The 16293-nt window shown below is 35.9% G+C and overlaps 1 protein-coding gene across 2 annotated transcripts in view; it reads left to right on the forward strand.

The window, feature by feature from the left end:
* Positions 1-16293, forward strand: part of PHF14 (PHD finger protein 14) — a 155218-nt gene that overhangs the window by 118114 nt on the left and 20811 nt on the right. The window contains exon 18 of one of the 2 annotated variants that reach the window (XM_071560803.1): positions 5556-5669. The exons of the other annotated variant lie outside the window; for it this stretch is intronic. Within the exon in view, the coding sequence (XP_071416904.1) occupies positions 5556-5669 (114 nt within the window). The remainder of the gene's footprint in view (positions 1-5555; positions 5670-16293) is intronic. 2 annotated transcript variants of the gene reach the window in all.

Raw genomic sequence — 16293 nt, forward strand, 5'->3', positions numbered from 1 at the left:
ATGACTATTTATTGGAAACTTGCTGTAACTTTATTAATTCCTTTATATTGCATAGGGTGTTTGAAGAAAAATAGCAAAATTGGTACCAGGCTAACAAATTCCATATTTGGAAAATGGAGAATCATAAAAGGGTTTTGGTTTGTTTCTGTCTTTAAAAGAAGGCAGAGGTTTTAGAGCCAGCTCAGTGTTTATTACCCAGAGTTAGCTGAGAATGAGACCCTGTTGTTTTAACAATGTATAAACATTAGAAGTCATCGTCCCCTTCTTAAGAGAGAGGAAAAATAGCCAAGGGTGTAACATCAGCATTGCCTCTGTGACTGGCCCATAGGAGGTTAGCACATAGATGGGAGAGGTTGCATGTGTAATTTCATATCTTTGGAGAGGGCAGAAGAGAGGAGATTGTTGGATGTTGAATAAAATCAGCATGAAGAGAGAGACAAAGGAAGACTAGAAAGGGGAAGGGAGGTTTTACAATTGTGGATCCTGACTTAAGAGTTTAAAACCCATATTCTTGCCTTATTAACACAGGGTAAAATCTGAGGCACAGCAAAGGGATTGATCTCACATGTAAGTAGATTGAGATAAACTCTAAATTTCTCCTGGGGATTTACTTTGGCCACCTGTGAACTGTGGAGAGCTACAGATAAATTGTGTGCACCAGATCGTCCCAAATTCTGGCAAAGGTGCTGTGAATTCTTCCAAAGTATGCCCCTGGGGTGTCAGAATAAGGATGGCAGGAGTGGGTGATCAGCTGCAGGAGGGCTGTTCCGTGATCTGGGCTGGAGAGGGAGGCACTGTCAGTCTGACCCAGGGAGGCTTTTTCTGTGCAGCACTGAAAATGGCACTCGGTGAGGCTGCACGCACTTTAGCACTTCAATAAAAATGGGCTAATTTCATCCCATAGTGCTTCATCTGTGAGAAGCTGTGTTCATGTTTCAGAAAGGGCTTACCCCCATCCCGCCTCCTTTTGTAAGTCTAAAGGGGAACAAATATTTCTACTTTGTTACTCTTGGAAGTCTTTGTTAGTAACTTTGGCTTCCAATTCATTACTGCAGTCATGTTTTCACAGCCTGGTATGAGAGATAAACCCTTTGCAAATGAAGACAACATCCATTTTCTTTCTACCTCAGGCCACACAGAATTGATTGGGGTAATAAAATGACAGTACAATGTAATATATTGACGTCTCTTTAATTTGAAAACTAGTTTCAGGCTGATTCAAAACTTGTTTAAAGCTAATTTATGACTTGGGTTATTTTCAACTGGACCAAGGTAAAGGATGATATATATGAAAACCAATGCATAGTTAACATAATATATTCAAACCTGTCAGCTTGAAATCATCTGTAAAGGGTTTGTAGATTGATTTGTTTCAATTCTTTTTAGTTTTTTTGGGTTTTGTTTTTATTTTTTTGTTTTTAAGAAGCAATGGCAGATTGGACGTGGCACTGAGTGCCATGATCTAGTAAATGGACTAGAGTTGGACCAAGGGTTGGACTCGATGATCTCCGAGGTCTTTTCCAACCCAATCGATTCTATGATTCTAAAAAACAGTGTCTGTTTGACTGGTATGAACACTGTTTTTAAGACACTGTTTTTTCATTATCTTGTTTGAAATGGAAATTCTTATGCTTTTAAACAAAGTATTTTACACATATTTTAAAAAGTGTACATCAGTTCTGCATTTTCTTCAAAATAAGAAGCTGTGTTGCATTTCTGTTTTGGTGAGGCGATATCTGTGCTGACAGTAACGTGCAATGGTAAACACAGTATCGTGTTACCATAATGTTCACTGTGTGCATTGCCTATGACTATACATGTCTATATATACATATCTGTATCCTGCTTACATATAAAATGCATACCTGTATATGTCTTGATCTTCAATTAATGATCTGGTTTTTGAAAAGCAAAACACAAAAATAGTGAAATTTTCAAATTAACCCACAACATCAGCATAGCATAAAATGTAAATATCTTCCTTTGAAATCTATAATTTTCATGTAGTTCACAAATGAGATCCATATCTGCTCTGTACACACTATGGATTTTTCAGCATACTGTCTCAGTAATACTTCTGCACAGAAAAGGACAAAGCAAAAAGCCAGTATGTGCTCCTATGCAGTAGATGCAGATAGCAAATACACCAATTGAAATGAAGGGAAGAAGAGGATTGAATTCTGCCAAAACTTAGCAAGCAAGTTCCATCCCAGGACTAGAATATCTGATTTGTTATGTATTTGTGTCAACATGTAATTAATTTATTTTTTCCAGAACTGAGATTGATTCAAGCCAATACAGTTGTAGTACCTTAAACTGCATGAACTGCATGAACAGTAAGGTCACAGGAAAAGAGCCATAGTTCAAAGCAGGGCTGTCTTTCCTGCATAAACATAGCAGAATATTTCCTCTTCAAGGTTTCCCAAGTCCAAGAAGGATCATGTTCTGAGTAACTTTTATCAAAAACTGCATTTTGCAGGCAAATCTGATTACTGAGAATTTAGGATTAATGTGTTTATAATACACTTACATTTTCACAAAGAATGCCTACATTTTCAGGAAACCGAAAGTACTATTTAGTAGTAGGATTCCCCCATAATTAAATAATTATTATAATTAAATACTGTGATCCATACAAAGCTATGCATTGATCTGTCTGTCTTGAAAATGCAAATTTATGATTTTTCCTATGTAGTTTAGAAAATACAATAATAGTGTAATGAAGTGGGAAGGGCTTAAGCACCAGAAAAGGCATGTACCAAAATACTTGCCATGGTAATTTTATGTCCATGAACTGCCACATCCATCACTGCTACAGATGAGGCTTACAGATCCATGAGAGGTGCCACAGACATGGTTTTCATCAGGAAAGACCTTGAAAAACTAATAAAGTGACTTAAGGAAGGACAATAATTTTAATTATTTTTCAAGTACGTTTTTCTTTTTAACACCTCTTTGGTAAAAACATTGATACAGATTTTTCCCGTTTTTACAGTGTAAAAGTAAACAATGCTAATACTTTTTTAGGTTGTTTTGCTTGCCAGAGTACATGTAAAGGTATCAGGATTTGTTACCAGAACTGTTGCACACTTGGCCAAGTGCTCATAACACACCTAGAAGCAGCTCAGTGAAAGTTCTCATTTGCACCTTGCAGCATTTTTCTTGTTGTACCTTACACGGAAAAAATCTCATTCCACTTACTGAATATGTCTATTCCTGAAAGCTGTATTTCACATGTTGCCAAACTGGTTTAGAACAACATAGATTGCCTCTCTTAACATTATGTTCAGGCTCTATACAGTTTTCCTAAGAAGTGACAACAGTGTGAAAAGAGATAATAAATCCAGTGCAATTGGAAAGGGAGGCATATTTTCTTGGATTGATTTCCGAATAATAAAGTAAATTGGTTTCCATCCATCTCCCTAAAAATGGAAGTATTAAATTAACCAGCTGGTTCTTAAAAGAGAATTATTGAGAAGGATGGCCAAGCTGCTGGGGAAGAAGATACTCAAGACTTGATGTGAAAAAGAATCCATGGCCCTGTTGAGACAAAAGGAATTTAACAGAAATATATGCTTCCCAAATTGCAGTTGTTCAGACAATTTTTGAAAAACACTGTTTATTACTTTAAAAAAAACTAGCAACAGAAAATGATTACTACCATTATCTGGACACAGGTAATAGCAGCATAACAAAAGTCTGTTCAGGCACAAATACAGGCAGAATTCAAGGACTGAACCAAAGAATTCAGACAAGTATATTTTCTTCCAGCAGATGTGGTTGTTACTTTTGTTTTTGTAAGTAGCACACAAAAGCTTATGGAAACATATTGAGCTGATAAATTGCATGGCATTGATTTAACTTTCTCAAGAAGAAAACAAAACAGTACTGTTCCATACTCAGAGTCAGCTCATGGCTGCTTGGGTCAACAAGAAGAAATACCCTCATCTCCGTAGTTTTCTGGGAACCAGACTGAGGTGGCCTTTGCCTTTGAGAGAGAGGATGTTTGCCTGTGCAAGTCCAGGCAAAACAGTGAGCGTTGTCAGGATTAACAGAATGCAAAGTTTCTTCAGATGGCATATAGCATAGGGAAAATGAGACTCTTATTGCCAGAATGCTACAGATGTTTTTCCTCACAGTTCACTGTGTTTGGCTGTGGTCTTCATATTTTTTCCAAGATGTATAATTTTTATTTTTGTTGTACCCAGAATTATGCCTGTGAAACAGTTCAGTGCAATGACAGTTGGACTTCACTGCTAACATTTTAATTGATGGTATTCTTTAGTCTCCATGGAAAGCTATTTTTCCCCGAATGCTGTTTTTTCCTAAAATGTCTTTCTCATACCTTAAAATTAAAGTGGCAAGCCACCAAATGGACAAGAATATCCTTTTTCTAAGTCACAGAGAGGTGATGCCATAAGAAAGGCATGAAAAGCTTTATTTGAAATATTTTTGCTCTGAAGGTATTTTTTTCAGATTTATAGTCTCTGGGAACACCTTCCATGTGTTCTTTTACAGTATCTGGTCTTACCTGTGATTCTCTGTGTGATTCAGTAATGGTTGTTGGACCAGTGCTCACTTTTTCCTTTCCCAAACATTGGACTAAACTGCAATTGCTGAATGTTATCATTATGAAATTTTAATTTACTTTTTTAGAGGTTGTTATGTTTGAAAACTTAATAATGAGCTTTGCAGCTTGCAGTTTGCAAAAGTATAATCTTGATTTCCTTGCAATTAATGAATGTAGAAAGAAAGTGATATATCAAAAGCACATATTTTGCTTGCTAAGCAATGACATCTAAAATATCTTCTGTAATGAGCATTACAGCAAGCACAGTAGAGATTTGACGGATTAATAGATTTTTTTTTTTCACTGTAGAGAACTATCTGAGTCTATGTAGTTATCAAAACCTCAGTGGGAAGCAGTGCACGTATTAAAGAGTTTTTTATTTTGACTGATCTAGTCATGTCGCACTGCAAAATCAAGGCAATTTGGAAAAAAAAATGTAAATTACTTAAGATTTTTTACTTTATTTTACTGTAGTATTCAGTTTACTCATATAGACATCAAACTCTGCTGAGTTCTTTACCTTTACAAGTTTGTGTACCATATTGGTTTGCAGTGATTGGTAAAATACATTTGTGGAGAGTTGGTCTAGCATGGCTCCAGATATTTTGCCGAAACCTCCATCTTCAGTAAGTGGATGAAATGTAATATTCCTAATATTCCCTTGCAGTTCAGGAGCAGGGGTAGGTATGGGCAAAACAAGCATACTTAATCAGAACTCTGTAACTCTGAAACGCTGTATAGCTACTTAATAAGTCTTAAAATGCTCTTATGAAGAACATATTACTATTTTAAGAGAAAATATATGACAAATGCTTTTACCTCAGATAAAAGAAGTTGTCCAGAGTAAAAAGAGTAGAGTTTCAGACCTCAAATATTTTTTATTTCTCTGTTTGTGCTTAGAGCACAGTTCTTCTGAAAAGTCTCATTTTCTTGGCGTGCCATGTCAACACGCTGCTGAGGGTCTGTTTGTCTCTATTGCCCTCAGGACTCCGAGCCGTCAAATGAGGTGGTCTCAGAGGCCCCAGGTAACGTGGTACCCTCTACCTCAAGAAGTAGCTCTGAAGAGCTGGTACTGGTGGCACAGAAACGTCCAGAAGAGGTAGGGCATTCTGTGTCCGTTTTTTTCCAAGATTAACTGTTGGGGGATACACATTTGCCTCTGTTTTTCATTCCTAGTGTTGTTTTACTAATAACAGACACTTTTTTAAGGTAGAAGTCAATCTTATCCTTCCATATCAACAACGTGCAAGACCAAGGTGAATCTCAGGACCTTGATTAATGGTACCTATAAACCAAGTATATTCCATGTGCTACCTTTTAAATAAAGTTTCTTATTGTCAGTGATTAGAATTTTTTTTGTTCCTCTGTTTCACATCACAACAGTAGCAGCAGTCCTATTAGATTCTGGCAAATTAAACTGTATTACACTAAAGAATGAGAATCTGTGCATAGTTATATAGGTATATATAATTCTTTTGTCATCCTTCACAAAATTTAAGTATGTCTAACTTCTGGTTGTGCAAAGGAAAGATTCTTGCTTTTATTGGGACTTTCTTTGTTTCATTGTTTGCCAAAAAAATTATACAAGATTCTAATGATGTAGTATGATCTTAAGTTCGTACTCCCTGTTGTTATAAGCCAAGGTGCTTGTCAGGTAGTTCAGCAGTGTAGTCAATGACTTAAGGTTTTTTCTGTGCCTGTAGTGCATCCTTGTCACAGTACACCATAGCTGGAGGATAAGTTGTCTTCCGAATTCAGACTCACAACTTCATTTCATGGTGGTAATCATCTTCTTAGCAAACCATCATTATTCTTAACAAGCTTTCATGTGAGAAGTCCTTACTTTGGAGAAGCCTTAGCATGATTGATCTTGGCTTCCTCAAACAGTTAAATTATTATTAAAAATACTCCAAGCTCCAGGTAATATATAGGCTTGTCTTTCCTGGTGCAGAAACCCTTTGGGTTATAAAGTAACCCAACTGCCTCTAAAGTTAGAAATATAATTTATTCCGTATTTTCAAAAGTTTTGCAAACCTCAGTAAAATTTAAGTTGTATAGATTTGAATGCTTGAATAATTTTAATTAGTGTCCATCCTAAAATAAGGAAGTTTCCTCTGTGTTTGAGTTAATATTTCTTATACTTATTTGGATTTTTAAGAATTAAGATTGAAAAGTGAAATTGAAATAATTCAATGTGCTTGAAAGGGTATAAGTGTGTGTCATCCTAATTTCAGTGTGGTTTCATTACGCCTTCCTAGCAGTTTACATAGTATTGGTGGTTCCTTCCCATAATAATTCTTAAGACAGGAATTTTGTTCCCACAAGTCTTTCAAAGCTCAGAACTGCACTATTGTTAGTATGGCCTGAGTCAATGCATTAAATTTTCTCTCTGATATCACACATTCTTTGCTATGAACTGATGAAAGAAAATTGTTTGGACATCTTGATTAGTTAAGATGCAGAACTTTTAAAATTTTTTAAATGTACGGATACACTTGTTTGAATAACATTGGAATCATTTGACAAAATTTGAAAGGCTGATGAATCAGGTTTCTTGACCCTTACTCCGTTTTCTGTGGTCACCTTTGCTCTGCTTCTGGCAGTTGCAGCATATTTAGTAAATATATTTAGATAGTTTTTTTGATGACTATGTAGGGGCCTTGAAAAAAGTGTAGTCTTGTTCAAGTGGTTTTGTTTTCCCTTTCTCATCTAGTGGCTAAAGAGCAAGATGTGTGGGCTGTATCTTGATACCACTTCTCATAGCAACACTTTACTCCACAGGGAATGGCTATCTAAGCAAGAAAATACTAGTTTTGACAGTTCTCTTAAACCTGAGTCTCATAAAAGGCATATTCTCATCTTTAATTAGTAGTAAAATAGAAGTACATGAGTTATGTGTATTAATTATTTCCTTTGCCAATCCTGTGGCAAATCAATTAATCATATTTTAATAGTGCAAGCCCAGAGGCTGAGCTGATCTTTCTGAACGTCTGCATTGCCAGAACAGTACAGATAAAGAGGAAAAGCTGTGCTGTCCTTTCTCTTGGATAAAAAAAATGAATTCAACAACCAACCCTATTTCCCCTACAAGAAAAGCATGTATAAAGCATGGAGCACTTTAAAGTAAAATATGAATGGTGTGTTTGTAGCATATGAACATGAATAGCTTATGCATCTGTGGTGCTTTTTGAATGATGTATTAAAAGTATAAATGCTGTGCAAAGCATTGTTGTTCTCAGCTAAAGACAGACTTTTTGCTATAAATATATTCTTCCTGACATAGTGTTAATTTTTTAAAAAATACAATAATGCACACAGACTGAGTTGGACTGCATATTTAGTCTCAAACACTGAATTTTTTTGTTTAACTTCTGAAGGGCTTTCCCACTCAGAAAAGTAATTCGAAATGTCTATGCTGTATGGACCTAGCAGTCTGTTTTCTGATGAAATATCATAAGTGATAACTTATTAGTTACTTTGTATCATAGATAAAAAATTCCCCTTCATATGAACAGTTATAGGACTGTACTTTAACTGCTGCTACACTGAGGTCTGCAGACAAAACACCACAAAAAAACCCCACCACAAACACTACATGGCATGCTTTAACAAAGAGAAGAAAACTTATTTGATTGCCTGTGTCATCCATCCCCTGGTAGGCATAGGAGGGATCCCTCCACTACATTTTTTAATATGTTATTTTGGTTTTAAAGGTTCTGAGCAATGGTGGTTTTCACACTTCCAAGGCCTTTTCCTTTACATTCCTTTACAATAAACATTCTGTAAGGTGTTTATTACAGAATGTGTATTATATCACTCCTCTTGTTTTCTGTGAGTGACAACGGAAGAGTTGCAACAATTTACAGAACTGGAATTGCTATGTGTTTCAAATATTTTCTGGACCTAAGTCAGACTCATTGTAGCAAAGATTGATATTTTTTTCTTAACTGAAATGTGGTGATTTGGCCCATAATCTAACTCTTCTTGTTAGAGTGTGTTTTCCAGCCATCATATTCGTTTATCAAAATAGAGGAGTTGAGTCACCTATTCAGATCATTTGGCATTCAAGAGGTTTGTTTGATTTTACTTTTCGTAAGTAATTATTATCATTACTGTAGTTTCCATTAATATTTCAGAACAAAGGTGCTTAGCCACATGCCTAAAGAGCCTTAGAATCTGACTGTGAATTAATAAGGAAAGGAACTTTGACTACTGAAGTGGTTTCTCTGTAAAATAAACTGGCAAACACAGTTAAGCATGTAAATGCACTGGAGTTAGGAATTCTTAATTTCCGTCTAATCTCTTCACATAGCTGTTTTATGTAATCTTCTTAATAACTAAACATAAAGGTCGCTAGATGGCTGGAAAATGCCATGCAGTTCTGCTTTTGAAGTCAAAATTTATTTATGTATATTTAAGCTGTAAATGGCCTTATGAAATGAGAGCTCCTCTTAGAAGAACATTATTAATTTAAAAAATGAATTAGGTCTGTTCAAAATTTCCACAAATCCAAGACATTTTTCTTTATTTAACCTTTTCACAGTCTCTGCCCTTCTTTAACGTACATTCAGTCCTATATCATCTGTTACCCAGGAAGGTATTTAATACATGACTGGGCATCATTTGCATTATACAAGGAGATTAACTTTACAAGCTCTGTTATTAATCTGAGTAGCTCTACATATTGACCTATGAAAGAACATAATTAAGTTAGCTTAATTAAGTTAATTAATTGTCACACTCTGATGAACTTACTATTGAGAGGAAATTAAAGGCAAATAGAAAATGGCATTCATTGCTTTGAAATCATATTTTAAAGGATTTTGCAAAGATACTTTTTATATAGATGACGAAAATATCTATTGTATAATAACCAAAGCAGAGACAATTAAAATCCCTGCAGTTTTCTCCTTTATTGCCTGACATTCAGCCATATTTCTAAAAGTAATTTAAAAAGTGTGCTCAGAATTTAGAAAATAATTGTTGTAGGGGATTTTTTCCCCAATACGGAAATAATTTAATTCAGAAATTGACACCACTGCCTACACATGGACTACAGATAAAAACACACCATCAAAGTTCATTAAGTGTTATAATCTGATACCACGCTCTCCTTTGGGGCAGAGAAAGGAGGGAAGGATTGAAAGACCCCCAGGGATGCAAGCAATACCCCATCATACATACATATGCACATCAGCATAAGAATGTCTTTCCCATGCAGCGATGGAGGGGAAAGGAGACAGGCTCCTGGAATGTACTGCTGCTGGAATGTACTCTGTCAGCTGCATTTATGTTGTCAGGAGTGCCTGCAAGTTCACTGCAGGAAAACATTCAATATTTCAGAACAGATCTGTGCATGGATAGACCCTCCCCATGACTCCAGCATCTGGGGCGCATTCATCAGTCTTGGTATGCACTGATACGTACCCTGCAGATCATCAGTTCCAAGTAGCTGTAATTAATAAACAGTAAGAGAAAAATGGCCAAACATGCAAAAAATATGCTACAATGAATGCTGCCAAATGAGCGGTTTATTAATCTGTGAGGTTCATTAATTTTGCTGTGGCTTTAGTTTGGAATTATTTTCTATGAACAATTATTAGTTCTCTACTACTTCTTACTTTTTATTTGCCAGGTCTATACATTTTCTGGATGGCATCTTCAGAGATTTTAGGATTTCTACTTTCTTTCTATTGTAAAAATTAGTATTTTAACTAAAGTGAAAACAGTATTTCCCTGAGATACTATTCTTTGACATTTCCAGATCACATGAAGGGATCATTGATCTGTGAATACATTCTCTGGAAAAATAGCATCATTGAAAACAGGAAAGCAGTGGCATTTAGGATCACTTGTGTACAAATTTGTCCTCATATTCTGAAGACAGATAAGTTGGAATTGCTTCCCCCAAAGAAAAAAAATCTTTCCTTGAATGTTATTAGATTCTTGTGTATTTGGAAAAAAAACCTTGAAACAATTTTTTAAATAGATAGGATCAGAAAAAGCAATTAAATTACAACATTGTTTAACACCTTGTCCGGAAAAAAAATAATTTTATAAATTCAGTTTGAAATGGCCATATTGTCATATTTGGCCCCTCTAAAGTGTTATGGAGCATTAAATGACTTGTTATACTCTAAGAGGAAAGAACAGCTTTAATTTCAGCTTCAATGACGTGATTAAGTCATAATTTACTTTTTTTGTTAGAGGAAGAGAGTGGAAAACTGATTGGAAAATTAGAATTAAGCAAGCTTTAGGGAAAATAAGTAGCAGGAAGTTGTTCAAGTTGAAGGCTGTTTCCCACTTGCTGAATATTTTGAGAGCTCTTCCGATGTCAGTGAACTGCGGTGTACCTGTGTGCACTATCTGGTCAGCTTTGACTGTATTGCTTTAAGATACCTATGATGTAGAATGGTGCGATGTCATGTGAGCTACTGTTGCCTTTTGCTGCATGGCACCTGTGGTACACAATGAAAATTCTTTCCTGAGGGAAAGTAAATGTAGCTCCTTTCTTAGATACATTATGTGCACACTCCAAATGTTCTTTTTTTTTTCTTTCTTTTCTGAGGGATTTGTTGTCTTCTCGATCTGTAATATTTGAATGACAAATTAAGTTAATACATTCTCTGGTCATTACGTGCAGTGTAAATATTAGACTTCACATTGCACTACGTGAACAAAGTGGTGACCCTCTTTCTAGGTGATACATAATATCAGAAATTTTCTATTTTATTTTAATAAAATAGATTGAAACTATCAGAACCCTTTAAAGTTATTATAGGCTAGATTTCAAATAATGAAGCTTGAGCAGAGTTGAAAATTTCAATGTTATCCTTAAGGTAGTGAAGATAAGCAGAGGTCAGTAAGTAGTCATTAATAACGTAGGTTATATGGATTTTCCCTACCCAGTTGCTTCAGGGTTATCTCTAAACTGCAGTGCAATCCTAATAGTGTCCCAATGCTACTTCATCGAAGTATTGTTTCTTTACATTTCTCTCATTGTTAAACAGAATATTTAGGCATTGAAAAGTTTGTATTATTTAAATATCTCAGCACAGTAGGTTCAGTGATTTGTTATTTATTAGAATAATTCTTTTTCCTATTAATGTGTATTTTTGTGATAGTCATATATGCATTAATCTGCCTTGATTAACAGTAATTTAAAACTAAATTCATGTTAACTTCAAGTATGTATTTTCTGAAGACTATCAAGTAGATTAACACACACCATTACCTTTAATAGCCCTCACTGACCTGATAAATCCTTTTTAAGTGAACAGTTTTCCTATAATTAATTTTTTATTATTAGGAGTGGCTACTTAGCTATCTGAGTCTCTCAAAACCTCTAGATTACCTGGAATGCCCAGAACTACATATTCTGTACTGTAGTTGTGGGCTTTATTTTCTTTAGAAACTGAAAGTGTTCCTGAAAATACAGTGAAATTCAGAGAGACTTAGACTGCAATGAGTAATAGTGTCTTTGGGAAATTGATTCATCGTTATCCAGTCCTACTGTGTTTTACTCTGGTAAGATTCTTGTTTAAATTGGTTGATATCATCATGGGAAATTAGCACGTACCTCCTGTCAATAAAGATACTTCCATATCCTCTCATAAGGACTGCTTTGTATTCCATAATTCTTCATATACTCAGTAGAGGTGGAGGTATGCCTACTGTATGACTTAGCTTGCTAAAATTATTTGTCTAAACCTCCATAGATTCTGCCAGTGTTCAGTGAGAAGGTTGCTTGCAGAGGATTTCTCAGGGCACCTGGAGGAGGCTTTAACCTAGGGACATAGCTAAGACATGTTCTGGAGATGCTCTGCAATTCAGTGGCCAGCCCACCAAACCCTCAGCCTGTTTATACCAGCTCAAGGCCATGCTGCTGCTGAAAGGGCAGTCTGTGTTCAGAACCCACCTGCTGCTCTTGTTGCACCAGCAGGTGTGTGAGCTGGGTCAGTGAGCTGATCTGGCAGACAATGGAGTGATATCCACAGATGGTGGAGGACATGCATAACTGTGGACCATGACCTCCCTCTTCAGCGCTGGCATGCATCCATTCAAAAGGAGCACTTTCTCCTCATTTACAGCCGTATCCTCAGTTTACCCCACAAAAGTAGGCTTATCATATCTGGGTTGTTCAGGAGATTGACTAAAATTAGGAGCTACTGCTTAATGTAACTGTTGAAAATCCTGCTTCTGTCTGCAAGTCAGGATCAATTACTGCTTGTAAGATTTTCAGGCAGGTGATTAGTTACACAAAATTTAGGCTGTGATTTGGTATCAAGAACCACAAGTGTTGGAATTCACAGAAAGTGCTGTGCATGTGTTGCATCCTTTTCAAGTTTTTCTGTGATCTTTTTGAGAAGAAATCTTTTCAGGCTATTAGTGCACAGAGGCATATCCACACTTTGCTTTCTGGAAAATTACCACTGTTTGTTAGGATTCATCATGGTACAGAGGACCATGTGGATTCTGCACTTGGTCACAATCCCATGCAATGGTACAGACTTGGAGCAGAGTGTCTGGAAAGCTGCCCAGCAGAAAAGGATCTGTGAGTGCTGGTCTACAACTTTCTGGACATGAAGTGACAGTATCCCAAGTGGCCAAGAAGGCCAATGGCATCCTGGCTTGTAGCAGAATTAGTATCGTCAGCAGGACCAGGGCAGTGAATGTCCCTCTGTACTCAACAAAATGATGAGGCTGTGCCTCGAGTATTGCTTTTGGGTTTGGGCCCCTCATGACAGGAAGGACTTTGAGGTCCTGAAGTGTGTCCAGAGAAGACTAACAAGCTGGTGAAGGGTCTGGAGCACAAGTCCTGTAAGGAGCAGCTGAGGGAGCTGGGATTGTTTAGCCTGGAGAAAATAAGGCTCAGGGAAGACTTTATCGCTCTCTAGAACTACCTGAAAGCAAGCTGAAGTGAGGTAGGCATCCACTTCTTCTCCCAGGTAACAAGTGACAGGATCAGAAGAAATGGCTTCAAGTTGCACCAGGGGAGGTTTAGATTGGGTATTAGAAAAAGTGTATTCAAGGAAGGAGTTGTTCAACATTGGAATAGGCTGCCCAGGGAAGTGGTTGAGTCACCATCCCTGGAGGTATTTAAAAGACTTGTAGATGTTGCACTTAAGGACATGGTTTGGTGGTGGACATGGCAGTGTTAGGGTAATGGTTGAACTTGGTAAGAGTAGTAGTAGGCTCTAATTTGGGGGAGATTTACAGTCAAAATTCCAAAATGAGCAGTCAATGGAGAACATTGACTTAAATCTGTTCAACTGAATGACAATAGAATCGTTCCATATGTTTTCCAGCCCTTTGATTGTACTTTACTCCAGCATCCTCCAAATTTTCAGTAGACCTTTTGAATTTAGGCACTCACTATATATTGGTTAATCAGTGGGTATTTTGACAATAATCGTCCAGACTTTAGGAGAATAAAGACACCTTTCAAAAATATCTGTTAGAGAAGTATAGAAAATTAAGTAAAAATAAAGTCGTATTTCTTCTAATGTATCTCTGAATCTGGGAGATACAATATGCAAAATGGAAGGCAAGATACAAAACACATGAAGAAAGAGAATGTAAAGAAAGGAGCAGAGATTTTTTAATGCACTTTGGATGCTTATTTTTATTCTTATTTTCATTCTTATTTTCTGACAGTATTTATATAGTTAGCTGTGGGGAAAAAAAATCTCAGTAAGTCAGCATTTAAAAATGGATTCACCCACAGAATATAATTTGTGTGCATGTGTGTATGCTGTGCAAAATTTTAGATGTTTATTTCTGCAAAATATTGCTTGCGTTACCAGACTCTTTCTAGTTTCAAGGGTGGTATTCTAAATGGGGATAGAGACAAAAGTTATGGTGTCATTCAAAGCCTGTAGATAATGGTAAAGTCACCATTGCTCATACTGTAGCCTGATAAGCAGCAGAGTAAAAATAATCCAATTTTGAAGTCTAGTTGTTACTTGAGAAAGCTTTTAGTGTCTGCAGAGGCACCGAGTTACTCAAAAAGGGGAAGCTCATTAAAACCTTACAAAAAAATAAATCCCTGTTCCTGTAGGAAAGATGAAGTAGAAGAAACTCCCTTCTTCACCACAAGCACGATGTTCTGTAAGGTCTCTCTTATGCTGCAGAGGGAGATACATTTGATCCCTCCCTCTCTACCAAAAGATCTCATGTAAACACTAAGAAACACTAAGAAAATACTCAGGGAAAATTTGAAATAAACTTTTATTTTATAAAAGATCAAAAGGTGAAAGAATTTGGAGTGTTCTTTAAAATAATACTCTTCCTAAAGTCTACATTTTTAAAATTCTTTCTTTGACACTAAGTATTTCAGTCAGAATTTCTTTATCTCAAAGGTAATTTTATTAACATTTAATTTGGGAAACTAATATAGATAAATTTGATTTATTCTTGCCTTCATCTTGCAGTCTTCCCTGGGTGTCCACCTGTGGTCATTGAAGGTAACAAGAAACTGGGCTAGAGAAACATCTGTTATTACCTGTTGTAGCTCCTTATTTCTTTATGTCACAAGTTAACTTGCCAATGCCCATGTGTCCTGATGAAGCCAAGAAATAGTATCAAAAATTAAGACTTTTCAGATGCAGTATTGTATATGTGGTGTGGTTCCATTTTGAATTTTTTTCAGCTAAGTTAGCATTTATAAATTGTGATTTATAATTCCCTGTTTAATACAAATGTAGCACTTTGAGAAAATGGCTGGGCCAATTTTGTAGAGTATATTATTACTTCAGGACTTCCTAATTTTTATCTACTGAATTAATGCTAGTTTATTTTCATTTAAATCAATATGCATTGAATTTAATAACCGTGGGATCTCTACATTACAGTCTGTGAAGCTCCCATAACACAAATTACTGCAAATAATTCTGTGCAATTATATCTTATACTACTCATGGCAATCTTACCCAAGAGCTTGTAATTTTGGGTATTTATTTTTAGCTCCATAATTTATATCATCAATGCATTTCAATGTTGCAGTCAAGGTTATATAATTAAAAGCACCAAATCAAAAAAAAAAAGATCATTACCTCAAAAAGCTTTCCTTTCTAGTACAAAACCAGACATTCTGGATTAAAAAACAAATTATGTTGGATTAGTTCTTTTTACTGCATTTTGGCTAGAGTTTGCACTTAACAGGGGAAATACTACTTTTTTAAGAGGAAAGACTGATAATAAGGCTGATAATATTGTTTTAAATATTTGGAAATTTCACATTATTTTTCCTACAGGGTTTATTATTCAGCAGGTTATAATAGCCTCTACTTCTCTGTATAATACAGAAACTTAAGTTAGTAATAGAAACATGATTAAAGAGAGTGGAAAGATCACAGAATGGAACAAATGGATTCCTAGTCTTGTTAATTGGTAAACTTAAGATAGTGAATTGTTGCACATATAAAGTGGGAAAACAGAAGGATTTTAGCGTAAATATTTTTCCACTGTGAGGCTCGGCATTAATAGGCTTTATCAAATGAGACCAAGGATCTGTATCAAGCAGCTTCATCATCCATGTAGTCATGAAGTGAATGTCATCAAAAATCACTGGGCCACTCACTATGATAAAATGACTACATTTTTATTTGCACAATAGCCTCAAATCCTCATATTAAGAAGTGGCAAATTTTTTGCCCTTTACTGTTCTAAGTGTGACACATGTAACAATTATTCATGACTCCATAATGGATCATTTTTATCAG

Source organism: Pithys albifrons, chromosome 7 (assembly GCF_047495875.1).
Source record: "Pithys albifrons albifrons isolate INPA30051 chromosome 7, PitAlb_v1, whole genome shotgun sequence".
Classification (NCBI taxonomy): domain Eukaryota; kingdom Metazoa; phylum Chordata; class Aves; order Passeriformes; family Thamnophilidae; genus Pithys; species Pithys albifrons.